A 26,758-nucleotide genomic window follows, 5' to 3' on the forward strand; every position below is an offset into this window, starting at 1 on the left:
TACCATACCTTGATTTGAAAGTTAAAATTTCTATTCAGTCAGCTTAAATGTGAAGTTGAAATCTTGTAATCAAAATTCACATTCTTCGAAATTCACAAGTAGTATATCTTTTCTGTTTGTACCATAATGGTTATCCTTGATTTGAAAGTTAAAATTTCTATTCAGTTCAGCTTAATTGTGAAGTTGAAATCTTGTAATCAAAATTCACTAGTATATCTTTTTTATTTGTACCATAATGGTTATCCTTGATTTGAAAGTTAAAACTTCTATTCAGTTCAGCTTCAATGTAAGTTGAAATCTTGTATCAAAATTCACATCCTTCGTCATTCACACATAAAATTAATTGTACAAGACGAAAATTACACATCAACTATGATACAAGGACCTATATATCTCACCGTCACGTAAAAACCCTCGTCCTCTTGATTTAGAAAGAAAAAAAAAGCCCAACAATAATATTAGCCTACGGGCAAGAAGTGAAAAATGTATAAGAATGAGAAAAATAGCCAGTCGAACTCACAACCTTGACTTCGTAACCTACGCTCAATTTACAATGGGTGGGCAGACCGATGCTGCGACTTCTACCTTTTAGACAGTAAACCTAGCAGTGGCAAACAACATTGCGTGTCGAACTTGTATCTTTATCAAGGCCTTCTGATTGGGGGGTGAGAACCAGAACTAAGAAAACCTTGCTTTCTACATGGATTAACATCACAGGTTCGCAGACTCCCGTAAATGGCATCATGCTATATACAAAGCACAGAAAAGGCGATAGCACGTGCCAGTAAAGCATGAATATTAGTGGCATCTTCAATAATCACTATATCCAAGCGAGCGAACCTCTGTCATTTGTACCTGGGGGACGACCTCTAGTTGGTGTTGGTGGTCTGTTAGCATTCAACTCCTGCGCATAATATTGTGAATGACATCAACTATAGATTCACTTAGATATGTTGGTTTATATTTGATATCTATATCACATGGTACAACTATTAAATGGAAAATATCTGTATGAGTACCTGCATCCATGTATCTTCAATATGCCTTTCTGGTGACGTTTCTGGTGAAGAAATTGCAGGCGGTAATGGATGAATGAGTTTTGGAACCACAACAAGGTCTCTACCCAAAACTAATATTGCTCCGGCATTATTTGCGGTGCCTATGGGAACACAAGTAGAAGAGTCAAAATATAAAAGAGAACATGATCTAAGGATGGAATGCAATACAGAAAGTCAGCAACATATACCACAATAATTTGTAGCCGAGAAAAGTGTGATCAGATGTCCCTGGGCAAAACGCTCAAACCCATCCATTACACATTCATGTGCACGGACAATTAGCTGAAGATCATTGTTGTTGCAAAATTCCATGACTCGATCAGGCTGAAGTACAAAACCCCATTAAAATGAGCATGAGAACATATTTAAAAGACTATCAAAGAGCAAAAGCATTATTTAAAGTATGCACACCATCCAACAAGGATACTATGTGTATGATCTACAATTCAAATAACACTTGTCACAAATCAATTAATCAAACATACAATAACTTCAGAACTCGCTACAAATCGATTAAAGTATGCACACCATCCAACAAGGATACTATGTGTATGATCCACAGTATCTCTTCCATAACTCCAGAATGACAGCTAGAAATCGATTAATCAAACATACATTTTTCCCTATTATGCTTGTCTAATCTCAACTTGGTCCTTTCATATCTCAATAATTTGGGAGATCTTAACTTCAGCATATTATCATGCATTGCCATATTTATCATCAAGAAACACTTAACTACCAAATTATTACATATTTATATATGCAAGTAATTAAACTTATGAATAATCAATTTATAGATGACAGGTAAGGAGTACTCACCCCAAACGTAACTAATCCAGGACCTCTAGCATTTGGCCGCAGTCCTTCCACGCTATCATTCTCTGTAGGATCAGACCTGGAGAGGAACATTTTATGTTGTTATTATCCAGGACACGATGTGCAGTCATAAACAAGAAACGGCACACAAATGCACTAACCACAACAGATCCATAAGCACAATTGACCCCGCTTCCATTGGAATTGGTCGCTGAATATTCTCAATCTGTTCTACATGATTTATTGAACGACCAATACCCCCATGCATGCAAATAATCTTTTTCTCAATTAAAGCAGCTAGAGGAAGCCAATTAAATAGCCGGTTAATCCGATGCCACGTCCAAATTCCATCTCTCTCACCCTGATCAAGAACTTACATGGTTGGTCGGTGTAGGCAACATAAATAAAGAAACAATATCAGGCAGCAGGGATTCCTTACCATCCTCTCAATACATTCAATTCGAAAACCAAAAAGGGCATTAATATCCGCAGCTTCATGGTTTCCACGTATTAAATGTACATTGTTTGGATACTCAACCTGCAGTATTCACAAAAACATGCATAAATCTGGGGGCACCAAACCTGCAATGCAGAAAGACAACCAAAACAATCAAGAGTACCTTCAGAGCAAGAAGAAGGGTTATAGTTTCCAAGCTGTGCTGTCCCCGATCAACATAATCTCCTAGGAATAGATAATCGATATATCTGAAATTCGGTTGAACAAAATTAGTAACAGTGAAAATCAAATGCCTAAATCACCACCGTTATGCTCCCTCCAGTCCTTTTTATAAGGGAAAAAAGTGACAATTTTTTTGGTCTTTTTTATAAGAAACTTTGACCAATTCTCAAATGTATTAAATATTTAATCTCATGTATGCCCTAATTTATTATGAGAGAACATTAAAAGTAAGTTGGTGGAATTACAAGTAATTAAATAAGGGTATTAATGGAATAAATTTAATTTTAGAAGAGTATTAAATGAAATAACTATTTACAATGTGTTTCATTGGTCTTTGTGATTTTTGTGTTTTGTTTCTTATAAAAAGGATCGGAGGGAGTAACATAATAGTCTTAAAATATGGATTAAGCCTAACTCAACCCTACAATACTGTACGGTGATAGATGCCTCCAACTTATATAGTTTCAGGTATATCACATCTGTTGTGGGACTCTTAATACACCTCTCACGCCCAAGGCTAGGCATCAGAAGTGTGACCTGAGTAGCCCAATAACGGGCGGCCCAAATGGATCTTGAATAGGCTCTTATTGGAAAAAAACCAAGTCCCACATAGAATAAAGATAGTCGGGATTGAGTTTATAAAGAACGACGCCCCTTACCTTACAAGTCAGTTTGTAAGGATGAGTTAGGCCCAATATAGAAACCTAATAATTCTGATGCCATCAAAAAATCCAGGTAGGACCTAAATCAACCTTACAATACCTCTGTAAGATAAGGGATGTCTCCCACTTATAAACACTATTTCATGCCATATCACATCTAATGTGGGACTCTCTAGTCTACAAATAGCATTGTAGATATTTTAGTATTTAGGGCTTACTAACACAAGAAAACAATTTATTGATACTAGTTTAACTCCTCTGTTTATACTAAAATAGCCGAGAAATTTTCCTAAATCCTAATCACACTAATGAAATCATATTTCCCCACACTCGGTTTTTTAACAATTCTTCCATTTTTAACCATAAACCCTCAAATCAACATAGTAAGCTCGGGTATACGATGCAAACTGTCAGGATAAGTCCTTGTTACAAGGTAATAAATAATAATTTTAAAAAAAAAAAAAAACAACAGCATAGGCCGGCCCAAGGGACAAGTAGCGCAAGCTAGGGCTTTGACCTCAAAATTTTGGGCTAAAAGAAGGCCCAAAAAACATAATTTAGTTATATATATATATATATATATATATATATATATATATATATATATATATATATATATATATATATATATATATATATATCAAGCTGATAATAAAAGATTACTTCACTTAATTGGCTAGGTAGAAAGCCTCATATCTTCAAGGTAATGAGTTCAATCTTTAAATTCAGTAGAACTTAATTTTTTATGTAATATTTTGTAAGGCTTTCGTCAAAAAAAAATTACATAAAAAATTAAGTTTTATTAAATCTAAAGATTAAACTCATATTGTTTCAAAAAAGATTAAACTCATATCTTAAAGATATGAGGCTTTCTACCTAACCAGTTGAGTTAAGCAATCTTATATTAGTAGCTTGATATATTATAAATTATAACTAAATTAAGTTTTTGGGGCTTCTTTGAGCCCAAAATTTTGAGGCCTAAAGCCCTAGCTTGGGCTGTTTGGCCTTTGGGTCGGCCTGGGGTATTTGGGAGATGAAACAGTGCCACGAAAAAATATTGAAAATTAAATAAAACTATAATATGCACATGTGGGGTAATCAATTAAAACTTTGATTAAACTCAACAATATACCAAAGATAAGAAAACTAATAAAGAAAAAACAATTGGCATAAATATACGAAGTTGGTTGTGATTTTGATTTGATATCTAATACATCAATAATCATGCTTAACTGAATCAGAAGCTTGCGCCAATTGAAAATGGTTCACATGATGCACACCAGTAGGCAGGCACAAAAATAATATCTGTTATAAATAAAACCATAATGGGAGATAAGGAACTTACGCAATGTCACCAGCAGTTGATGGTGCACCATACTCGTCAAAAAGGCGCATGAGATCCCCAAACTGCCCATGTAAATCACCAAATATTTTAATTGGTGCACTAAGTTGTAAGACACTTGGTTCACTTGAAAATATCCGCTCAGCACTATCACAAAGATCAGCAATTTCATTACAATCTAGGAAAAATTGTCGGCGTACTGGTGGTTTCCATCCACGAGGCTTTAAGAGGTGTGCTATAACCTATAAAGGTGGTAAGAGAACTCCATAAGAAACAAATGTAATTATAAGACAAAACAAGCATGCTTTGTTCAAGTTATAATAAAGCAAAGCAAACAAGAGGCCGTGTATATAAATGTAGTGAGCCAACACAATACAGAAACCCCAAAAATATCAGATGTTAATGTGCAAGGTAGAGTAAGTAATGGCAATAAAATGGTCAATAAACATTACCAATAATAACTTCAAGCTTTTAACTAATATAATTAATGACTTATTACTATGCTGTTTGAAAACCAGTTGTAAAGATGAATCTGTACCTTTTTTGGCACACTATTGATGGACATCTGCCGATCTAATAATTTTCTAGCAGCAGTTGCATTTTCCGGAGTCCCATAACTGACCCGCCTGCCTTCGTTTTCAAATTGATCAATTGAAAGCTGTCGAACCATACCACCTAATGCTCCACCAGTCTCTGCAGCAATAACTACCTGTAGAAAATTGAAAACAATTATCTCTTGCGCTTAAATATTTTATAGAAAAATATACACAGCATAATTTTTCCATGGTAATTAGAATGTATCACCCACAGCTCTGTGATGCAGCCGAACTCCGCCAGAAGCACTGTTATTTGACCCTACAGAGTCAGGCTTAATCAAGGAAGATGTGTGCTTCCCACTTGGGGTAGCCTCAGCCCCACGGTCTCTGTCAGGTAATTCAACTTCTCCATTCTCTTGCCTTGCCTTGGCAGCAGCCAGTGCGGCACTAATAGCTTCGGCTTCTGCAGCAGATGCTTCCACCAGATACTCAACTCCTTTGGCAGTTCTACTGTTCAAATATATTTGAATGAATTAATCCAAAGAAGCGACATAAAATACATCATGCAATGGGAGTGAAACGATCTATTTTTACCGAGGTCCCTGAAGTATGGCATTTTCAGTGCTAATGTCAGTATAAATGTCGCCATTCATTGGGGGTGCAACTGGATTTCCCAATACAACAGAACCATCAGCAGCCACTTCAGTCATTGTTTGCCTTGGCCTATCATCAAATCCATATCGTCCAGGCAAGCGTCCTGCTTGTACATTGGATGAAGCTGCTGCTGCAGCAGCATGTGAAGCAGCAGTCGTTGTTTCAGCAGCAGCAAGATCTTCAGCAACAAGTAGGTCATCCAACAAGACTCCTGCAGCATAAACACAATTCATTCAAGTCAGTCCAGCTGTTGAAGTGATGAAATGGTTAAATCACACAACATGAAATCACTAAGTGAATATTTCAAAGAATTTACAACAGACATCCAGTAAACAAATAGGTGAAACCAGACATTTAGCTTGCAGGATATGTCGAAAGAAATTCTGGCACTATGCCTTCTTTGTTCTCTATTCCTTCATGATAGAGTTTTGTCATAGAGTGTGTGCATGCCACTGTTTCTCTGTTATTACATTCTGTTTCAGTTAGCAGTTATAACTGCTTGACTAGTTAGTTACACAGGTCAGGTGTGACTTTGTGAGTGTGGCCCTTTACCCAATATATAAGTGGGTCCCTTGTATTCTGGTCAACTCTATTGTTTCTTAAAGCATCTTGCTAAACATATTCTTAACAGCATCAGAACCAAAACTATCTCTACTAATTGAGTTATTCCACAATCAGTTTTTATCTCGTGAAACTTGTAGCAGTACTTGAGAATTTTTGTATCAATGATGGGCATCAAACACATTCTACCATTTGCACAAGTCTAAATAATTAAATACGGAATCAAAGCCAAGATTCAAATTTCACTATTGCTTCAAGTCCATCCACAAAACAACAAAAGAAAATAATTCAACCAAACAGAACATGTTAATGATAAGAGAACAGCATTTCCAGTTGTATTGGAAAGTGCAGAGTATTATCTGAATAGCCATAACTAGATTGATAACATATCACAATACATCAAATAGATAGGAACTAATAAGATAAACCTACAAAAAGTTATACTAATGACTTACCCCCACGTAAACCACCATAAATAAAAATCAGGTCACCAACAGCAGCAGCTGCATGCCTACAACGTCGAGTCAACTCAACTGCTGCGTCTCCACCAGCTGCATCAGCACTGTATCTACCAGTTCTTGGAGTGGTAACAACAGATTTTGTATCACACCAAACACCAGCAGCAGTGTCCAATACTACACGCAGGGATATAAAATCAGATATAAAGCACCATTTCGAATATCACTAAATATTGCATCAATGTAGAACTAAAGTAATACAAGAAAGTATGTGATCATTGGTAAAAATAATTGTTAATGCCACCAAAAGAATGGAGTGAAAATAGAACTTCTGTTCCACATTTCAGAATAAATAACAATTTGTATGTCAAATTGTGAAAACTATACACACACACATCCAAATTGTACTAAGATCAGCAGTCAACAAAATACTAATTGAGTTACCTGCAACACTTGATGAGTCTTCGACCATCCGTCCTCCACCAAGAGCTCCACCAGACACATGCAGCCTTGCATTAACAAATACCTAGAATCATTAAATTAAGCATGATCCTTGAACATATAGCCAACTAAGAGAAAAAGAGAAATAAGAAACTGAATCCAACCGCTGCATGCTGATATCTTGGAGATGGTGAGACACCTGGGGCAATTGCCCATTCCCAACGACCGTCTCTATGCTTAGCAAGTCCATATGCACTAGCCAATGGCTGCAATAAGTGGTAAAATGATAATTCCAGTAATGCTTCGGAGAAAACGCTTTGCAAATGCCCACACAAAAAATGTCCAACAGAAAGTAAACAGGTTTATTGATTAGAGGTAGTTTGAGTAAGAATAGGCCTTAAAATAGAAAGAAATGGATAAGAGCAACTACCCAATGGACATTTTTACTAAACCTAAAGCGATCACAATTCACAACTATGAACGCCACCAGTAAATATTTGATATAGCCTGCTTGAGCAATGTGATCAAGCTGCTGGAATTTCAATACATGTTAACTCAAAGTACTCTCCAGTCTCAATGACATTATGGTAGTACAATTTAAATTTCAATATGAAAAATTTCAATTACTTGTTCTTAGCTTGTCCCTAAAACTCAGACCAGGATATCTCAAGGTAGACATCTTAATTTAACCTAAAATGATGACAACTATGAACGCCACCGGTAGATGTTTGATATAGCCTGCTTGAGCAATGTGAACAAGCTGCTGGAACTTCAATACGTGACAACTGACAAGTCAAAGTACTCCAGTCTAAATGGTATTATGGTACTAATTTAAATTTAAATTTAAATATGAAAATCTTTCAGTTATTTGTTCTTAGCTTGTCTATAAAACTCAGACCAGGATATCTCAAGGTAGTTGCTTTCTCTGTTTTGCAAAGAGATAGAATTGTTTAGTTGCACTCCTAGTTTCCTGGAATGTTTTGTTTTGTCTTAGTTTTTTTTCCAGCTCTCAAGGATACTCTTAGAATTTGGGCGACGACTAACTCAACCCAAAAGCTAGCTCAATAGGTGAAGGATTGCCCAAACCTTATGACGATTACTTTGGTTATATCTATAGCTGGACATCTGAAGCATGGAAAAATGCAAATGACTCAATAACAATACCCCTCATGCCTAGGATTGGACATTTAGAGTGTGGAAGAATATGGGTGGCCCAAGAACAGATCTAGAAGAATAATTTCCAAAGCATCTTAAAAATTTGGACGTTTAGGCCTAACTCAGCCCAAGAGCTATCTCGAGAGGTGAGGAAAAGGCACAAATTGCAAGCTTCCAGAGAAAACAAATAAACAGAGTGAATAGATAACTTACAACACTATTGGCATCCCTCCCTCCACAAAGCAGAAGAAGCCCATCAGAGCGTGCACTTGCAGTTGCATACCTAGTAAAACACATAAAATTTGACAAATCAACCCTACATAATGATAAGTTCTACTAAAAGATAGCATGCTTCATAAATATAAGGAAGGGTAGGTCGACACTCTGCATAGATTTGTTTACGCCTTCAAAGGTGAAAAGATTAATCTCTTGCATTAACAAAAAGACAGTAATGATAAGACAACTTCATTACATATAACAAGATATTAATGCCAATCAAAACTGCCAGATTAAGATAAGCTTCAATTCAACCTTACTCAAATCAGTGGTCTAACTATTTCAAGTTTTCACACTCCGACATAAAAGTAAAACCAACAAGAAAATGAAGGTGGGCCTATTCTACAATCATAATGCTCATACAAAGTAATAAAGCAATCACAAACTAATATACCAGGTAAATTTTAAAAAGTCTATTTACAGAAAAAAGAGTGGAGAGAAAAAGAACAATAAAAACAAATAAAGATTTGAGAAAGTAGTTTACAAAATATAAACAAGTCAAAATATCAGTCTAGAAAATCATGATTTATAAGGAGATCCAAACATACATGCATGGAGGAGGACCCTCTCCTTCTGGCTCTAACTTGCGCCATTCATATGGCTTAGCAGCTGTGTCCAAAGCCCATACATCAGCCAAAGGTCTCTTTCCTGGAAAGAAAAGAGGAAAGAAATGTAGCACCCATTAATTTTCAGACACACAAACAAGGTAAAAAATACAAATGGGATAGCATGGGAAGTTACCAACTTACCATCATTGCCTCCAATTGCCATAAGATACCGCTGGCCCACCAAAGCCATTACATGTCCATAGCGTGACCCTGGTCCGGGGCCTTGGACAGACACTCTAAATAAATTCAGAACCTTTTAGATTATATGAAGTTTCATTGGAAATAAAGTCATAAAGGAATAAAAAACACATAGGTTAGGCGTCTAACCTATGCCATCGAGGCCATTGCTGAGTGAGATCAAGAACATGAAGGTCTTCTGCCGACAAACCAGCAGGACCAATACCACCCTATGTAACAAGGCAATATTCCACAAAGAATTAAGTTAATCATTTAAAGAAAGGAAATAAATCCACCAGCATTAAAATAACTTCAGAGATATCCCATCCGTGTTACCTGAATAACCACCATGGTTCCCACGGCAGTTGCCACATGGGCAGCCCTTGGTGTTGGAGGTTCTCCATAGGGAGTAAGCCTGCATTATATTTCCCTTATGAGCACTGTGCAGAACATCTAATCTAAGACTATAAAACCATTAATTATAATTATGGATTAACAGAGGTGGGAAAGAATAACCTAGTTCTAAACTCACCTAGACCATTTATTAGTCAAGACATCATAACAGTGGACATCAGCCGTGGCACCAGCCAAACCTGAAGCAAAAATGGTATATTAGCGGTCAAAGGTAGTCAAAATCGAGATCCTACATGAGATTGAGGAGGGGTCACAAGATCGTAAATCGCGGGAATGTAATACTGATCGTAAGATCCTACCAATTTCACAAACTTTGGTATATGTGCATATATATTCATATAGATATGCAGATGAAGCCAATTCTGACCCAAAGATGACAAATTGTCAACCGGAAAATTGTACGTGAAAAGAAATCCCGGTAAAACCTCATTGTTACATTCGACTAGAAACCATCACCTACAAAATTTATCTTGTAGAATAGTTTGACTGTTGACATGGTGTCAAGGCTTTGTGGCCAACGGGTCAAGAATTCAGGCATTGCAAGTTGACACCCCTTCTCTCCAATGCTTCATAATTAATGTAAACTTCAACACAAGGAAAGTTTGGTCTGTGCATTATCTGCTTCATACCGAAAGAACTCTTCCACAAAGGGTGTTTATAAATGTAAAGCATTTTAAGGCCTTTAACCTAAGTTGTTATATTCTTGGACCTTCACCTAAAAATGTTATCTTGTAGAAGAGTTGACTGTTACCAATTAACATGGTATCAAGGCTTTATCTATTTCAAATCTAAAGGACTCTCCCTCAAAGGTGTTTAGAAATGTAAAAGCATTTAAGGCCTTTAAATTTAACCTAAGAAAGCCTAAGCTTCTAGAAGAATTACTTCCATACAAGCTCCTTTTAACGAATGCAATGGAACATAATGAAGTGGAAGGGAGCAGATAGTAACAGAAGGAGCAACTAAATGCATTTTTTTTTGTGTTATATTAAAAGAAGGAAAGAAAGCTAGTGGAATGAAGTGCTCCCTAGAATGAACACTTACTCAACAAAGGCACGATGTGATTAGTAAATCAAATAGAAGACAGTTTAATTGAAAGGAATAAATAAAAGAATACCAGGGAAAACTATAGAAGAAAACCTTTAAAAGGCTTTACTCTAATAAACTACAATTTTTTGTTTTTGATAGAGTACTGCGAAGTCATGTGATCCATGTAGCAGATTCAGCCAAGGGAATTAGATTTGATTGTTATTGTGTTTGTAAGTTAAACTATCCAATAAACGAATTATCATAAATATCATTTCCACTCATTTCTGTTCAAATCCACCCCATCCATCTAAGTTAACTATTATAGAGCTTCGTAATCAACAAAGCCAGATTTTATCCCAATTAAAGTTCAGAAGCACCAAATACTAATAGATACTATGAAAAATAAGCCCTAAATATCACCAAACCATAGCAATCAATGCATTTCCACAACCTAAAACAACAATGCAATTAGGGTTTTTGCATTCAAACAGCCCTAGTAACTAATAATTCGACATTGACAGAAAAAACCAAACCCCACCCACATATGAATCTACTAATCTATAATTCAATTCAACTTTAAAATACCAATTATGCAAAGTATATAGTTATTAAACTAACATTTACCAAAACTCAACCACAACAAAGATAATTTCATGGCTAAATACATACGTATTCCAGCATTTCCAGCTGATGAAGGAGTCCCCGAAGCCGCGGAATTTCCTTCAAGTGCAGTAGCACCACCAAACAAAATCAACCTCGGACCAATATACCCCGGCGTCCCCTCCTCTCCAACAGCCGCCACCGCCGTCAACGTATGTCCACACCTCGGCCCCGGACCGTCCTCCTTCTTCTCCAAAATCGCATTCACCACAGTGTAATTCGGCGCCAACCTCGGTCCAACAACCGTACCTTGCTGCACATCATTCCCCCCTTGCTGTTGCTGCACCTCCGCCGGAGATCCACCGCCAGACTCCGCCGGCGGTTGTTCGGTAACTTTTTCTCCTTCTACAACCTCCCGCGCCGGAGAAGAAACAGTTTGATTCGCCGCAATAGGATCATGATCAGGTTCCGGAACCATCGAAGAATCAACATCCATTTTCTTCAACCCTAAGTTTCAAGCAATTTCGTTAAGATCGAAGCTCGAATTCGCATTCGTAAATAATCGCATTACGAATTCGATTAATTAAAAAAAAGCTTCTAACGAACGAATTCAAAATGTTCGTAACGGAATTGAAAAAACCTTAGCTCAGAATCAGATCCTTGATTATTCAATTTGAAGAAGAAGAAAAAAAAAATCAAATAGAGGAAAAAAAAATTAACAGAGTATAAATAGCGGAGAGAAAATAGTTTTTTTTATTAGGTTTATTATTTTTTTTCTCTCTCTTTTTTTTCTGTTTCTCTTTAAAGTTGAAAGCTGAAAAGAAAAAAAAAGCGGTCGAAGAAAGAAACGGGAACGAAGACAATCGTAAACAACGAAATATACAGTCACAACCCCAAAGAAAAAATAAAATAATAAATAATAATTTCAGTCAAAATAATAATTAATAGTTATGATTAATAATATTACTAAAAAAATGCAATTGCTTTTTCTTGGCCGTGTCTCTTTCTATCTTTGTGAGTTTGAAAGGAAGGTGAAGTGTCTTTCTCTCTCTAGATTTTATTTTTGCTATTTTAGTGTGAAAATAAATAAATTGTTTTTTAAATATAGGTTTAACTGCATTTCTTGTCCCTTATCTCTATTTTAGATTTTAAGTTGGTCTCTTATTTTTTAAAAGTTTTAAATTAGTCTCTTATCTTTTTTGTAGATTTCATGTTGATCCATCCCGTCAATTTTTTTACTATTACCGTTAAATTTGGACACGTGGCAAACAGAAACCACACTTGGAAAGATGACATGTGTCCAAAGTTAACGGTAATAGTGAAAATTTGGACGGGATGGACCAAGTTGAAACCTGCAAAAAAGATAAATGACCAACTTGAAATTTTTAAAAAATAAGGAATCAATTTGAAACCTAAAATAAAGATAAGTGACTAAAAGTGTAATTATACCTTAAATATATTATGTGTTTTTTGGCAAAAAAGAAAAAGTATATTATGTGTTTCTTTTTTCGCTTTTGAAAAAAAATAGGATTATGGTCCGTGAAATCGGTTGATCTAACATTCTTTATTATATTTCTAAAAGAAACAAATATTGCTACGTCTTTCATAAGAAACAACAAGGACACACGTCAAAGCGTCGTTGTTTCATATGAAAGATGTAACAATGTGATTGTTGTTTTTAGAGATATAATCAGGAAGAGCACTTAGATTAGATGTCGTTGTCTCTTCTAACTTAACTAAGGTACTGAGTTCAATCTCAACTTTGAACATTCAACAATATTAAAACTCTTAGGAAGAATTTATCATTCATTGAAGTATTTAAAGGTTCGAGGATTAGTCTCTGCGCAACCGAATACCCATTTTAGATATATATTCTCAACCAACTTGATTCCATCGAGCTCTACAAAATTTAACAAACTTATTGTTTATATAAACAAGATTATTTTAAGTTGAACTATGACTTATATACCATTCTTTCTGTTCTCAATCTGTTAGACTATTACTATAATTCTAAGGGCAGTGGAATCTCGTAGACAAGTCCACGAGGACCAATTACATGCCAGATCAACATGGTATCTTATTATCTTCAAAATCTTTTATTTTAATCCTTTAGATTTTATCAATCATCACTACTCTATCATTATTTGAACGCAACATGTAAAGAATAATATTATATAATTTTTGTTAGATAAATATAATATTGTACAATTTTTGAAAAGGAAAGAATAAAATATTAATGTAATTGAAAAGTATATTACACGTCTTTAGGTCAGAATGATTTTCTTTACGTCATTAGATTTAATTTAGTAGTGAGAGCTTCATATAATATAGATAAGTTGGTAGTGAGAGGTTTATGTAATATGTATATGTATAAGTTGATAGGCTCAAAACTAATGTAATTAAAAAAGAATGATTTTCTTTTTAAAATAAAAGAGGGCCGAAGTCTGAAAAATCAGAATAAGTTTTGATCGTGTTTAAAACTATAATGAACTTATGTACCAAAAAAAAAACTATAATAAACTTGCTTGACAATTGCAATAAACAAACTTATATCATATAAGTTCATTTGATCAGACAATAGCATATAAGTTCATATGATAAAAAAAAAAAACTCATTTTATAACTGTCATTTTCTCACAAGCTTATTATAGTTTAATTTTATCAACTTATATTATTTATTTTTTTCATTTCTATTTTAATTGGAAAATAAATAAATACTAAGTACATATATCATTTTCACGTCATTATATTTTTTTTATGTACAAAATCAATAAATGATTAATACATCGACCAAAAATGAGTTTAATGTTTGTATATACAAGAGATATCCAATGTCGTAAAGCTTTGAATGAAGATGCAGTGTTCTTAATTTTTGTGATTATGGGTCATTGTTTCGTTGTTGCTTCCTCCAAGTAGTACTCGAGCATGTTTGAGTTGGTAGGAGCGGAAGTAGATCCTAATGTTTGGATCCTTTGTATCAAAGTCTTTGTAGAAGTGGAGTCATGAAGTGTGTGTTGTGTTAATTATAACGGCCACACAAGTATAAAATGGGAGAGACTCGCACTTGAAGAGAATATTGTCGAGTTTAAGTGTGAGTACCAAGTAGTAATGTTGGATATATACAAGAAGACCCACATATTCATCATATTAAGATTTTAGATAGAGATGTGGTGTCCAATCTCTCAACGGTCCCGATTCTAATACCAATTGTTGGAAAAAAAACAACATAGTAAAAAAAAAAGAAAGAAAAAAACACAATCGCATCACGAATATAGTGAAAAAACTCAAAAAGCATAGAAAATAACACTATATATAAATTTGGAAAATTATTACAACACATAAATCTCTCTCATGCTTGTACTGTTGCAACTACAAATATGATAGTTACAATAAGTCACAATAGATGATGATGATAAAGTGGTCGGAGATTATTGTTATGAAACAAACATAAACTTACTAAGTGATTGAGATGCATTATCTCAGAAGTCTGCTTTGCACATAACTCTTGCCTGTGCCATTTCTCTCCTTATGGATCCTACCAAAAAGCAACACAATGGTGTTAAACAAAGCCTCACAAGAATCATCTTGAGTGAAGGAGCAGAAATAGCTAAAAGAAAAGGGTTAAAGCTTACCTCCAAAACAAGTTGATCTACCCCTCGTGAAGGCTAGATATCTCATGAGCATTTTCGCTGACTCGGTTATACCAGCTCCACTTTTTCAACATGCCAAAATGAATTGACTTCCATTTTCCTTCATCATTGCCCTGGTATATTAAACTAGTTAACTAGTTTAATAAATTGATTTCTAAGTTGCTTGTGACAAATCTATTTCTACATTGATATATACTTGTAACAGGTCTGCTATACAAAAAGGTGAGGGCTCGGCTCTACAATTTGTACTGCTCCATCCAAAATAGCCATGCTATGCTATTCTAGTCAAAGAGAAATTCTGAACCTATATGTGAAACATTTGTTATGTTAACACATCAATGGGATCCAAAGTTGTCATGCTTTCACTAATTATGTTATATGATAATGTAAAAGCTTAATGTTTTCCCATCAGTGGTAATAATTGTGGCATTTCATCCATTGATTTATGCCACCTGTGATCCCACAATGATGGTCACAGGCGCTCCCCAAAAAAAAGTTAGCTCATTTATGAAGAAAAATGTTGTGTAAGTGTGTAACTAATATGTAATGTCAATCAAATAATGTTAACTCTAATAATAGGTCTTCATATTCTAAATACTTATGTGATTAAATATAAAATACTAAAGAATATTATCTAGAGTTAAGAATATTATCTAGAATGTCACTTCATGAATTTCAAATAATGGGTTTTGTTCGAAACGAGTAATTATATCGCAAAAAAGTGAATCCAAACTTCTATTCAAATTCCAGTAACATAGTATTCTAATGAAAGAAGCATAGGTTTGAATGTTGTGTATGAAACCATGTTGGTTGAGTTGACTGAAGTACGAGAGAGCAAGTGAAGGGTTGTTTCCATAAAGGTACCACCCTTTACATTTGAATTAGTTCCTTTGGTCCTATCCTAACTCCTAACAACCTAGTTGTGAATGTCTAATTCATTCTTGAGTCCAGTTTATCAATGAAGAACTAGATTAAACTGAAAGCTTATGCGTTTTTAAGGCGAGTGCCCAAGAAATAGTTATGTCTCATCATGTCTACTCCATCATAACAACTTCAAATGTGAACAGAGCACATGCTCATTGGCGATTACCTGAACAGCAAATGTCAAATTACCTGAGAAGCAAAGTTTCTGTGTCCAGGTGATAAAGTACTCGAGGCTCGGCCCATTGCTCTCTCAAGCAAGATATGCATGGATATCTCCTGCTGTAGGCATAATTGTAGTTGCTCAACCTGCACATCAATATACGATTCCGGGAATCAGTAAAATACTATGCCGTGATCATGGTACAGGAAAATAACAACCGACAGCATCTAGAGTTATCTTTTCAGAATCAAAGCCCAGCATGTTTCTTCCCATGTGTTCACATGGAAATGATAAAATACAGAATATGCATGCATCTCCCAAAATGACAGAATATGGTTTCTTAACCGTTATCTGTTTTTGTCCATTGTGATTTTACTTAAGATGCTTCTAAAAGTTTACATGATTGATATAGGTTGTTTAAGCCTTTAAGGAATTGCTTCTCTGATCCCACAATAAAGAATTTTCAGACTTTTTATTATGTTAGAGTATGACAAATTGATTCAGTGAAACACATGATACAATAAATTCCAAGTAGTTAATCCCTTATTAAGGCCTCTTCTAGGCTACTTCCAAAGTTTTAATTTTCATTTTTTGAGTCGAACCATATGCCTCTTCCTACCGAAATCAATCTTGCTGAAGAAGTTGTTGGCCACTAAAGTAGTTGCTTATCCCAAGAGGGAATTCGAACAGTGGTTTGTCACGTTGTGGGAAACTAATATTTTCTGCTAGACCTACCTAACCACTGCTGGCTTTCACTCCTTTTAAATTGTAGTAGTACTTAAGTTATGCCTTAAAATTGTAAAAATAAAGTCAATTTTCATAGCTAGTTTTGCTGGGGTGAAAATGAGAGTACCAAGAAGGAAATTTAACTCTTTCTGAGTTATCTCGGTCTATGCAAAATTCATCAAAATTCTTCAAATGAATCATTGAAGTTAAGAATCTAAAAATCCAGAGATATAGCTTACATCGTGTTCCAAGGATGCTCTGTGATTTGAAGAAGCTTTCTTGTTTATACAATTGAGGCTGTCATGCAATGGAAATTGTATCCTAGAATCCCTCAGCAGCAGTGCCTGTTCAGTCATGGCAAAACTAATTAATCATCTCAACTCACATTCCAAACTTCAAGGCCAACACAGTGCACGTCATATAATCATTATTTTTTCGCAATTTTAAAAAACTAAACAAGTTCAGTTGTAAGTCTAAGAAGAATAGTCAAAAACACATGGTGTGATTATGCTTCACCTTTAGGTACCAACCTGATAGACTTTCAAATATGGGACAAATCCAAGCACTAGCAGTAAAACTGACTGGCTACTGATGAAATTGCATCATTATAGCTTTTTGAATACGACGATTTAATGTTGCACCTGGTGTCATTCCCTTCAAAGACATTTCATTATACAAGTCCAGAGCAATCATCTCCTGCCTTCCGTTCAATAAACCCTCAAGAATAACTTTGTATGCAAAGACATCAGGTTTAATCCCTCTTGTCTTCATATCCTGAAAGAGATCATAGGCCTCTCGCAAACAATTCATCTTACAATAACTATTAACCATGGCGGAATAGATTTCAACACTTTTATCTTTCAAACCATTAAAATGTGCCTCGGCTTCTTCAACCTTGCCCAGTGAACACAAACCTTCAATGATAATCTTATGTGTAGTAGAGTTCGGCTTCACAGCTTGACTATCCATATAACTCAAAAGGTCAATTGTCTCACAATAACGATGATTTCTAGACATACCAATGGCTAGTACATTATAAGTAACAACATCAGGTTTAAATCCTTGTTCCTCCATTTCTTTGAATATACTATAGGCTGCATCGAGTTTCTCTTTAAGACAGTAACCATTAATAAGGGTTGTGTAGTGTATGATATCTAAATTGATGTGCATAGATTTCAACTCCTCCAGCATACCTACTGCTTCATCCAGCTTACCCAATTTACACAAAGAATAAAATACAATATTATAAGCTACCCCGTCAAGATACAAGCCTGATTCCTTGATTTTTTCAAACGTAGCTACCACTTCCGAAGCCCTTCCCATCTCATCCAAGCAATGGAGGATGCAACTTACAATGACACAATTTGTCTCTATACCCCTTGAAAGCATGCTATCATGTATGGATAAAGCTTTATCCAAATTACGGCTCTTACAATAACCATGGACCAATGCACAATAAATATACACATCAGGAACAAGACCTAGCTTTTCCATCTCCGAAAACACGCTCTCAGCTTTATCTAATTCCATTTCATTACAAAATCCACGAATAACCACGGTGTAGGCATAAACATCTAGGGGAACACTCCTTGTTCTACAATCTTGAAGCACGCCATATCCAAGATCAGACCTGTTATTGTTGCACAGCCCCTCAATCAAAGTGGCATAGCAATACGAATCAGGATCCACCCCAACTTCCTTCATTTCGTCAAACACACAAAATGCTTGTTCCAAATTACCCTTCTTACATCGCGCCTTGATGACAATGGCATATGTATAACGGTTGAAAATCAATCCAAAACTCTTGTATTGGTCGAATAAAAACAACGCCGTATCGATTCTATCATGTATAACCAACCGGTTGATAAGAAAATTAAAAGAAAGTACATTTGGCAAAATCAAACTCCTCCTAGACAAGAAATCAATAGCTTCATCAAACATGTTACGACTAACACAAGCTTTAACAAAGCCATTAAAAGCTCTAAGCAAGTAATGATTTTGATTAACATCAACAACATCATCAAACAATGAATCAAACAAGTCATTGATTTTAAATGATGGGTCTTGTTTAGAATGAGCAATAATATCAATAAACAAAGAATCTAACTTTCTAATCCAATTCCAATAACACATTATCTTAATGATTGCTACATAAGTTTGAATATTGTAACAGAAACCATGTTGTTTATGTTGGTTGAGTTGAGTGAAGTAAGAGTGTGCAAGTGTAGGGTTGTTTCTATAAAGGTAAAGTCTTTCGAGGATTTTGGAGGTGTTAGGATCAGAAGATGAGAAATTTGAAGGTTTTGTGAAATGGGTTTGTGAGGTAGAAAGTGAAAGAGCAGTGGAAGAAGAAAAGGTGAATTTTTTGTTGTAGTGAATGTTTTTGGTTTTGGAGAATGAGTTTTTGAAGAGACGACAGAACATACCAGTGGTGATGCGTGCGGCTAAGTGGCGGCGGCGAGGTTGAGCATTATGCACATTTTCCTAACGGCTGCTGGTGCGTTAATGTGAGAACTGAGAACATCTCCAGGTTGTAAAAAGCGAACTTAGTTTGTATTTTGCGTGAACTATTTTTTCATGATTTTTTCATCCAGGGGACACAGATGTTGAATTTGAGTTAAAAATATTCTCACTCGTTACTTAAAGTTCGAACCAAAGCACATTTTCCTATTTAAAGTGCGATCAGTTTTCACTTTAACTATTGAATATTATAAAAATTTGGCACCCATCCAATACCATATTTTAAGTGATCATTAAAGCGGTTATAACAGTTCGATCAATTAGAGACACACACTGTATAATTCTATAAAATGAAATCTTTCAGTATTTTTTAGTCATTCGCTCATATTCGCTCATACAGTGTTCCATTCGAAATATTTTTTTTTGTGGTGAATGAAGGGTTCACACTTTTACTTGTATATGTTTCAATCATAATTATTTTCATGGGAGATGAGAGAAGGATGAAGAGGGAAAAAAATTGATTTTTATAAGGTGTGTATCCTAGAAAGGAACTCATTTTGTAGTTTGCATACTATAGAAAGCGAACTATTTTCCCCCAATTTTTGCAATTCACGCTAGCATTCTAATTCTAAGTATGGTGTGCGTGTGAGATTCAGGGGACACGAAAAGTAAATCTCTAAATAAGGACCAAATTCAAGGAGAGTCCAAATATGATTTGGGCTAACATCATAAAACCAATAAGGCCCAATAACCAGCAGTTATGACATCACGTGCAATGCGATGTGTGTGGAGTGCGAAGAAGCAAAAGGGATAACAGAAGTTGAAAGCTAAGAACCGAATAAACACGAACACAATTATAGAATTTTCGTTTTCCCTAACGTTACGAAACAAACACAAACACAACATTGTCTCCAAACATACACACTATATAATCTATCTTACGTTGCTTCAAATTTTGTGATTTTTTTTATTTAATGGTTGATGCGTTTTTAATTGGATGGGAGCTCAAAGGAGCATCCATGCTGGCAAAGGTTAGAACTTAGAAGAATTTGATTTCATAATAATAATCTTTTCGTTTTTCTTTTTTGCATGATGATGACACTGTTTTTACTATTGACTGTTTTTGTTTTTCAGCAAAGATTGATGTTAATGTTGATTTTACTCACAATCTTTGTGCTTCTTTGATGCATAATACCTTCAGGTTTGAGCTCAATTCATTTTTTTTTTTTGCAAAGAAGGGTTAATTTTTTATTTTATTTTATCTATGTTAATGAATATATAATCATGGATTATTATTTTGCATTTTTCTTTAATAGGAATGCTGGCAATCCTCTTTCACTTTTAATTGGGAGGTAAGATTTCCAATTTGATTCATTTGGGTTATCGTTTTTTGTTCCCTTAAACCAGATATCCTCTAGCTACAACTGCAGAGACTAGTCCCTCGTGAAACCCAATTTGGGTTGTCATTTTACACATGTAATTGTAAAGCATTGGCTGAATTTGTATGACAAAATTTAAATAACTGTCTTGTGTGTTGTTGAGAGCTGTGAAGACATATTGACATGTCGACACGAGTAGTAATTTGAGAAAATAGAGTAATTGAATATGGGTCATGTTAAACATGCAATGGATTTAGATACAAAAATATAAATAAAAGCAAAAGTTAAGTAGAAAAGATTCTTTTTTAAAATTTCAAGGCATTGATCACACTACTTTCAAGATGATATAGTACCATTTTGGCTTAATTAGCAAAATGGTCCCTTAAAGACATTTTTGGTTTCACATTGGTCCCTTAAAGAAAAAAAGGTCTGAATAGGTCCCTTAAAGAAAAAAAAGGTCTTAATAGGTCCCTTAAAGACATCTCCGTTAATCAGTTTGGTCCTATTCAGACCTTTTTTTAGGGACTAAACTGATTAACGGAGATGTCTTTAAGGGACCTATTCAGACATTTTTTTTCTTTAAGGGACCTATTCAGACCTTTTTTTCTTTAAGAGACCAATCTGAAACCAAAAATGTCTTTAAGGGGCCATTTTACTAATTAAGCCTACCATTTTTGTTTCTTTAACTATTACCTCGGGGACACTATTTAGCATTTTCCATTGAATATAAGTATATAACAGCATGTGTCGTGTTGATATTGGTGTCGGTGTTGGACACTGGATACACATTCAATCTGTAGTTTTAGTACCACATAGGTTGCTGATATTGGTTTTCCGATAGTCGTGTAAATGAATAACTCTGTTAAACTTTTATTTGTTTTCATGATTAGTCTCTGCATAAAACATCCGAACTTATTTGGTGGGAGTGAGAAGCTTCATGTTTCATGTGACAAGGGTTTGTATGATTCGAATGTCTTAGTCGCTTTTAGAAGGCCACGGGAAGAATGTCTTGCTCATCAATCTTTTGTAGTGCAGGTTGGTTTTGTTCTTTTATTTTATGGTATATGGTACGAGAGATTATGCTTGGCAATGGCGTGCAATAAACTTTTGTTTCAATGGATTTTTCTTTGTAAAGTTAGAGGAATTCAAGCAATATTATTTTAGGTCATTTTAATATGTGAAACACACGAATTTGGATGAAATTTTGTAGCGAAAGCAAACTATTAAATTCTACTTGTGGTCATTGTTTTTCGCTTTGCAGCATTCTCTTTCACCAGAGATTGGAATCCATGGTATACCTATAAAAAATTTCTCCCACTCAGGAAGTGGAGGTGTAAATTTATCTAGAATATCAGTCGGGATGGACCTGAATGAACCTGCGAGTTCAAAGTGGAGCAGCACAACAAGCATAAAATTTGAGGTTCAGACTGTCTTTTCATGAATCTGACATGATATCGAAGCCTAGTTTGCACATGTTTCTTTGATTAACATAAGTAGAATTTAACCTGTTAAACCGTCATGCAGCATGTTCGTCCATTGAACGATGATGGTCACAATATAAGTAGGGATTGTGACGGATTTCCTTTGACTTGCAGGTAACCAAGGATATTAATTTGTATTCCAGTTTTCAAAATGTCGAACTGATTTTGATAATATGATGTCCGTTGCTTATTGCAGTGGCAGTCCACATGACAGTATGGTAGTGTTAAAGCAAGAGTCTCGATACACAAAGGAAAACGATCATAGCTTTTTTCATGTAATGAATTATACTCTTATTTCCAGTTTGCTTCCTAGCTAGTTCCTATTTTTACATGGTTCTGAGACTGAAACAATTAGTTGTGTATGTGAATTTATCGCAAAAGAAATAATCGTGCATCGATTCTACTGACTGAATGCGTTGCCTTTTCAGTTTAATCTTCAAATAGAACAAGGTATTCCAGTTCTTTCTAAGTGGATAATTTTCAACCGATTTAAGTTTGTTGCTTCGAAAGGAATTAAACTTGGACCGGCACTTCTCTTGACAAGGTTGGTAGTTTCTGACATTTCAAGTACATAGTGTTTTTCTATTTGACATAGTTTAGACTTTAGAGACGCGAAAGAATAAATACTAATTGCTATTAGAGAAACAACAATGTGATGCTAGGAATTAAATTAGAAAAGCATTAGTGCTTAGGTTCAGGTATACGGCATATTGACACATACTTTACTACTTCACTAGTCCAAACATTAGTGCTTAGTTACCCTATTTTAATTTCCTCTTATTGTGGTCCGACAAACATTTAACTCTGTGATTATACCTTTTCTTCTGACAGACTTTCCGGTGGTTCAATTGTGGGGGACATGGCTCCTTATCAAGCATTTTCCATTGGCGGGATTGGGAGTGTCCGAGGGTATGGTGAAGGAGCAGTCGGATCTGGGAGATCATGTCTGGTGGCTAATAGCGAACTGAGTCTCCCTTTGGTATGTGATAGTTTTATAAACAACAATCGTATAATATTAATTTTGATGAATGTTCTGTACATGTTATGTTACATGAAGTATACTCACCATCGTCTCTAATCTCTAGTTTGTGCTTTGCTCATAGAATTGCTAGCTTTAAAATCCAAGTCCTATTGTTAAGTGCTGTATCCTTCTTGATAATTTATGAATTTTAAGGTTATCATTTATATTAAAATGTTCATGTTTCTCCCTATGTATCGCCGATTTAAAAGCTATAAAAAAATCTTGTGAGCCTCGGAAAATGAAAGCAGACCACCATAGTTAAACACATGTGCATTTATCTTTTTAACTTTATTACATTTATAAATCAAAACGGTTGTGCTAAATTAACTGGTGTCTTCTTTACTATAGAATAATATGTTGGAAGGTGTGGCTTTCATGGATTGTGGAACAGACTTGCGGTCTGGTTGTCTTGTACCTGGTGAGTACTATCATTTTACTCAAATTACTTGCATGTTTTCTTCATTCTCTTTATTTATTTAAAATGTTCTTTTTGTTTAATATCTTGCTAAGTTCTAACATTTTCATCCAACAATTTTTAGCTCTATTAAATATGTTAGGGTCTGTTTGGAAGAGGAATTTTAGCTCTATTATATATTAAAAAAAAATATAGATCTAGCCCCTCCATAACCTTCCTAAATCCCCCTCCCAAACAGACCCTTAGTTTTTGGTTCTGCTAAGGAGACTTAAACTGCCTAAACTTATTGATACCTCTAAATAAATTATTTGTTCAGTTAGGCAAGTTTCTTCAGTTTTTTTCTTATTCACTGCTTGGTAAATCTAAATTGAGCACCAAAGACGATGTCACAGTGAACTTCTCTTTGTAGCCTATTGTTTTCAGTCTCATATAATCTGTAAAGAAATATATTTTTCTGTCTAGAACATTAACCTTTAAAGAAGATAGTAATATTCAGTAAACCAAGTGAAAAGGGTTGATTGGAGTAGAGAGGGATTGTTTTGTGTTTAGAATACCATGTTAACAAAAACACTGCAAGCATAAGTCAAGTAATCAAATTTTGATCCGTGAATCTAAAGTCATCGCGACAACTTCTGCTTATGCATGTTTAAATTATGGTTTTCTATGCTAAGAAACGTTCATTTGAGGCCTGTCACATAGTACTTGCTAAGAAACGTTCTTTTTGTTTTCATACTACTATGCAAACATTGTAAATGGAGTGGATATACAAAAGCATATGCTTGATTGCAACATATGATCCTACATTGGCTTGGTATATTTCACTGAACTTTAGTTTGTTATATTGACAGTTTCTTTTCACTGCTTCTGTTTTCTATTACTATGTTATTACATGTTCGTGTTTGTCCACACGTTCTTGCTCGTTACACATTATAAATCAGATACATTAATTATTCAATGAATATAAAAATGACTTTTCTCTTATAAAAAGGAACAGAGGTAGTATTTGTTAAGTGTTTATTCCAGAACCATTTCAAATGTACTCTCATGCTTTTAATCTCTTGAAAATTCAGGAAATCCAGCCTTAAGGCACGGCAAACCAGGATCTGGTATTGGATTGGGATATGGACTTCGATTTAAATCACAGTTTGGTCATTTTCAACTTCATTATGCTATTAATGCATTTAACGAGAGGTCACTCTATTTTGGCCTACCCAACCTTGGTTCATGCTATTAATGCATTTAACGAGAAGACACGACGAAGTCCTATAGAAGATGGAACGATAAAGTTACAGATGCTGCAATATTTTGTCATCAACTCGTATAGCAATGTGAAATGCATTCTCTTTATTTCTAACTCCGCACTGTATTTTGCATGCGGAGAGATAAATAGTTACTGTATTCATTTTATTACAATTCATAGTGGTTGGAAAATTTCTTGGCATTTTTTAAAGGCTTTTTGTTTATGGTAAATGAGTGCAATGCAGTCACAACTCACAAGACCAATCCAAACAAACAATACACAAGGAAATGCTGCCTGAAAATTTTGTTCAAGTGATATCTTAGGTTTTAAGCTACATACCACAATTAAGTGTTGCAATATGATTGCCGGCGCCATTGTGCCAGAAAATCTGATTATATTGAGGGTCTAGGGGCGTCCAAGAGACCGTTTGAAACAAGTTATGTTTGTTTTTGCCCTTAAATTTGGATATGGTATAAATAGTTTTCTGCATTCTTTTGAAATTTCATTAATTTTAAGAACCAAATTAACTGAGATAGCATATTCAATCATCTTGGTTGTTTTTTCATCTACTACATTATACTTATAATTTTATAGACTAAATTAGTGATTCACTCAAAAAAATAGGTTTTGAAAGAAAACTGTTCTTATAAAACTAGTAGTTCATCGCGTTTCTTGTGCTATCCGGCTGTGCCTACAACATTCACAGCAACTAGGCAGCTACAATCATTTTTCAAAACACAAACGATAGAGACTAATGGACAAATTTTAATTAAAACTGCAACTTGAGATGAATGCCAAAATTTGGTGGTAAATTATAGGCAACTTTTTTTTTTTAGGCAACTTGCCAAACCTACTTTTTATATTATTCTCTTAAAAAAAAATTAGTGTTGTCCTGTCAGTATGATTCAACTGGTAAAAAGGTTGTAAAGATGTTTGATATTTTGTTTTTAATGAGATAAAATGTTTGATATGCTAGAACCAATTTTTTGTTTTTTGCATTTATAAAACCAGCATTCTCTACAATGTTGTGAAATGTTATGTTGAGTATTTTATTTATTTTTTTTGAACAAATGTTGAGTGTTTTTTCAAAATTCAAACTTTAAGTTAAATCAAATTAATTAGAAGTTTTGAAGAAGAAACATCAACAGAATATAGGTTGTTGAAGTCTGCATTTAGGTGGTCCAATGTAGACTAGCATCATTTTTCACCTTAGGAAATAAATTTTGACCATTTATTATACGAGTTATTTCTAATTTGACATTATTAACAGGTAGGGTTTCAGTTTTGTAGAAAACTACAATCCACCCAATTGCTGGTCTAATCTTATCTAATCTAACCACTTTGCTGAAAAATTACATAATTGTGGTGCCTTAAGAGCCCTAATCAATGTGATTCATTCTTAATCCTCGAATGTTCTACGGTGGTTGCTCGTCTCCTATATTGCTCACACATGTAAAATTTCAATGAAATTTCACAATACTAAAAGATATCTTCAGATAGAATTTATACTACTAAAAGATGTCGAAAAAATGAAAGGATTCAGAGGCAATGCAATGCAATGAAATGCAGAAAAAGAAGAGCAGTTAATACAATGTTTCATTACTTAATAGATTTAAGTTTGTCACCTATCAATTTCTCGCACGTCCTACGACTTTCCCGTTTTATTTTTCCGCTACCGTTGTAGAAAAACTTATCTGAAAGCAACGTGTTGGTGCTGGCCTGTGTGGTCCCCGCCTGTGAAGCAAAGTGGACGACTTTCTTTGTCCTTAACACAGCAGAGCAGAATGAACACATGACAGTAACCCGCCGTACTGCGGGTCCCAGACTCTTGTTGAGATC

At 34.8% G+C, this 26,758-nt stretch overlaps 3 protein-coding genes across 9 annotated transcripts; 1 reads left to right on the forward strand and 2 right to left on the reverse strand.

Annotated features, from left to right (window-relative positions):
* Positions 1-245: 245 nt before the first annotated feature.
* Positions 246-12,377, reverse strand: LOC123893578 (serine/threonine-protein phosphatase BSL3-like). Of its 2 annotated transcripts, none has more exons than XM_045943326.1 (21): positions 11,533-12,377; positions 9,956-10,016; positions 9,760-9,838; positions 9,574-9,653; positions 9,388-9,482; positions 9,187-9,286; positions 8,576-8,645; positions 7,372-7,473; positions 7,211-7,292; positions 6,764-6,943; positions 5,688-5,958; positions 5,366-5,603; positions 5,096-5,266; positions 4,561-4,799; positions 2,495-2,579; positions 2,314-2,412; positions 2,036-2,235; positions 1,878-1,953; positions 1,247-1,382; positions 1,020-1,159; positions 246-904 (listed from the first exon to the last, which is right to left on the reverse strand). In XM_045943326.1, the coding sequence occupies exons 1-21, from the start codon at positions 11,957-11,959 to the stop codon at positions 821-823; spliced, it is 3,015 nt and encodes a 1,004-aa protein (XP_045799282.1). In that variant the 5' UTR covers positions 11,960-12,377; the 3' UTR covers positions 246-820. The 2 variants fall into 2 exon arrangements, with proteins under 2 accessions (XP_045799282.1, XP_045799283.1); XM_045943327.1 differs by having other exon boundaries at positions 5,366-5,600; positions 11,533-12,369.
* A 2,380-nt stretch (positions 12,378-14,757) lies between these two features.
* On the reverse strand, positions 14,758-19,451 carry LOC123899947 (putative pentatricopeptide repeat-containing protein At1g13800). Of its 5 annotated transcripts, none has more exons than XM_045951220.1 (6): positions 19,350-19,439; positions 17,454-18,832; positions 17,163-17,267; positions 16,227-16,343; positions 15,096-15,417; positions 14,758-14,998 (listed from the first exon to the last, which is right to left on the reverse strand). In XM_045951220.1, the coding sequence occupies exon 2, from the start codon at positions 18,625-18,627 to the stop codon at positions 17,509-17,511; it is 1,119 nt and encodes a 372-aa protein (XP_045807176.1). In that variant the 5' UTR covers positions 18,628-18,832; positions 19,350-19,439; the 3' UTR covers positions 14,758-14,998; positions 15,096-15,417; positions 16,227-16,343; positions 17,163-17,267; positions 17,454-17,508. The 5 variants fall into 5 exon arrangements, with proteins under 5 accessions (XP_045807176.1, XP_045807172.1, XP_045807175.1 ...); XM_045951216.1 differs by having other exon boundaries at positions 15,096-15,226; positions 15,310-15,417; positions 17,454-19,439; XM_045951219.1 differs by having other exon boundaries at positions 15,096-15,226; positions 17,454-19,451.
* A 720-nt stretch (positions 19,452-20,171) lies between these two features.
* On the forward strand, positions 20,172-25,257 carry LOC123898853 (outer envelope protein 39, chloroplastic-like). 2 transcript variants are annotated; one of them, XM_045949878.1, is made up of 12 exons: positions 20,178-20,414; positions 20,518-20,584; positions 20,700-20,735; positions 21,653-21,797; positions 22,024-22,182; positions 22,287-22,357; positions 22,440-22,518; positions 22,672-22,787; positions 23,075-23,222; positions 23,613-23,682; positions 24,438-24,490; positions 24,750-24,891. In XM_045949878.1, the coding sequence occupies exons 1-11, from the start codon at positions 20,381-20,383 to the stop codon at positions 24,473-24,475; spliced, it is 963 nt and encodes a 320-aa protein (XP_045805834.1). In that variant the 5' UTR covers positions 20,178-20,380; the 3' UTR covers positions 24,476-24,490; positions 24,750-24,891. The 2 variants fall into 2 exon arrangements, with proteins under 2 accessions (XP_045805833.1, XP_045805834.1); XM_045949877.1 differs by lacking the exon at positions 24,438-24,490 and having other exon boundaries at positions 20,172-20,414; positions 24,750-25,257.
* Positions 25,258-26,758: the final 1,501 nt, after the last annotated feature.

This window comes from Trifolium pratense, linkage group LG7, assembly GCF_020283565.1.
Source record: "Trifolium pratense cultivar HEN17-A07 linkage group LG7, ARS_RC_1.1, whole genome shotgun sequence".
Lineage (NCBI taxonomy): Eukaryota > Viridiplantae > Streptophyta > Magnoliopsida > Fabales > Fabaceae > Trifolium > Trifolium pratense.

What these genes read in the sequence shown, in the direction of transcription:
- LOC123898853 (XM_045949877.1), top strand. Translation starts at nt 20,381, where the DNA reads ATGGGAGCTCAAAGGAGCATCCATGCTGGCAAAG. An exon ending in CTTTCACTTTTAATTGGGAG is followed by an intron (nt 20,736 to 21,652) that starts GTAAGATTTCCA and finishes TTTCATGATTAG; the next exon opens with TCTCTGCATAAAACATCCGA. An exon ending in ATCAATCTTTTGTAGTGCAG is followed by an intron (nt 21,798 to 22,023) that starts GTTGGTTTTGTT and finishes TTCGCTTTGCAG; the next exon opens with CATTCTCTTTCACCAGAGAT.
- LOC123893578 (XM_045943326.1), bottom strand. Translation starts at nt 11,959, where the DNA reads ATGGATGTTGATTCTTCGATGGTTCCGGAACCTGATCATGATCCTATT. An exon ending in TTGACTAATAAATGGTCTAG is followed by an intron (nt 9,839 to 9,955) that starts GTGAGTTTAGAA and finishes AATATAATGCAG; the next exon opens with GCTTACTCCCTATGGAGAAC. An exon ending in GGAGGGATGCCAATAGTGTT is followed by an intron (nt 7,474 to 8,575) that starts GTAAGTTATCTA and finishes CACTTATTGCAG; the next exon opens with CCATTGGCTAGTGCATATGG.
- LOC123899947 (XM_045951219.1), bottom strand. Translation starts at nt 19,347, where the DNA reads ATGTTCTGTCGTCTCTTCAAAAACTCATTCTCCAAAACCAAAAACATT.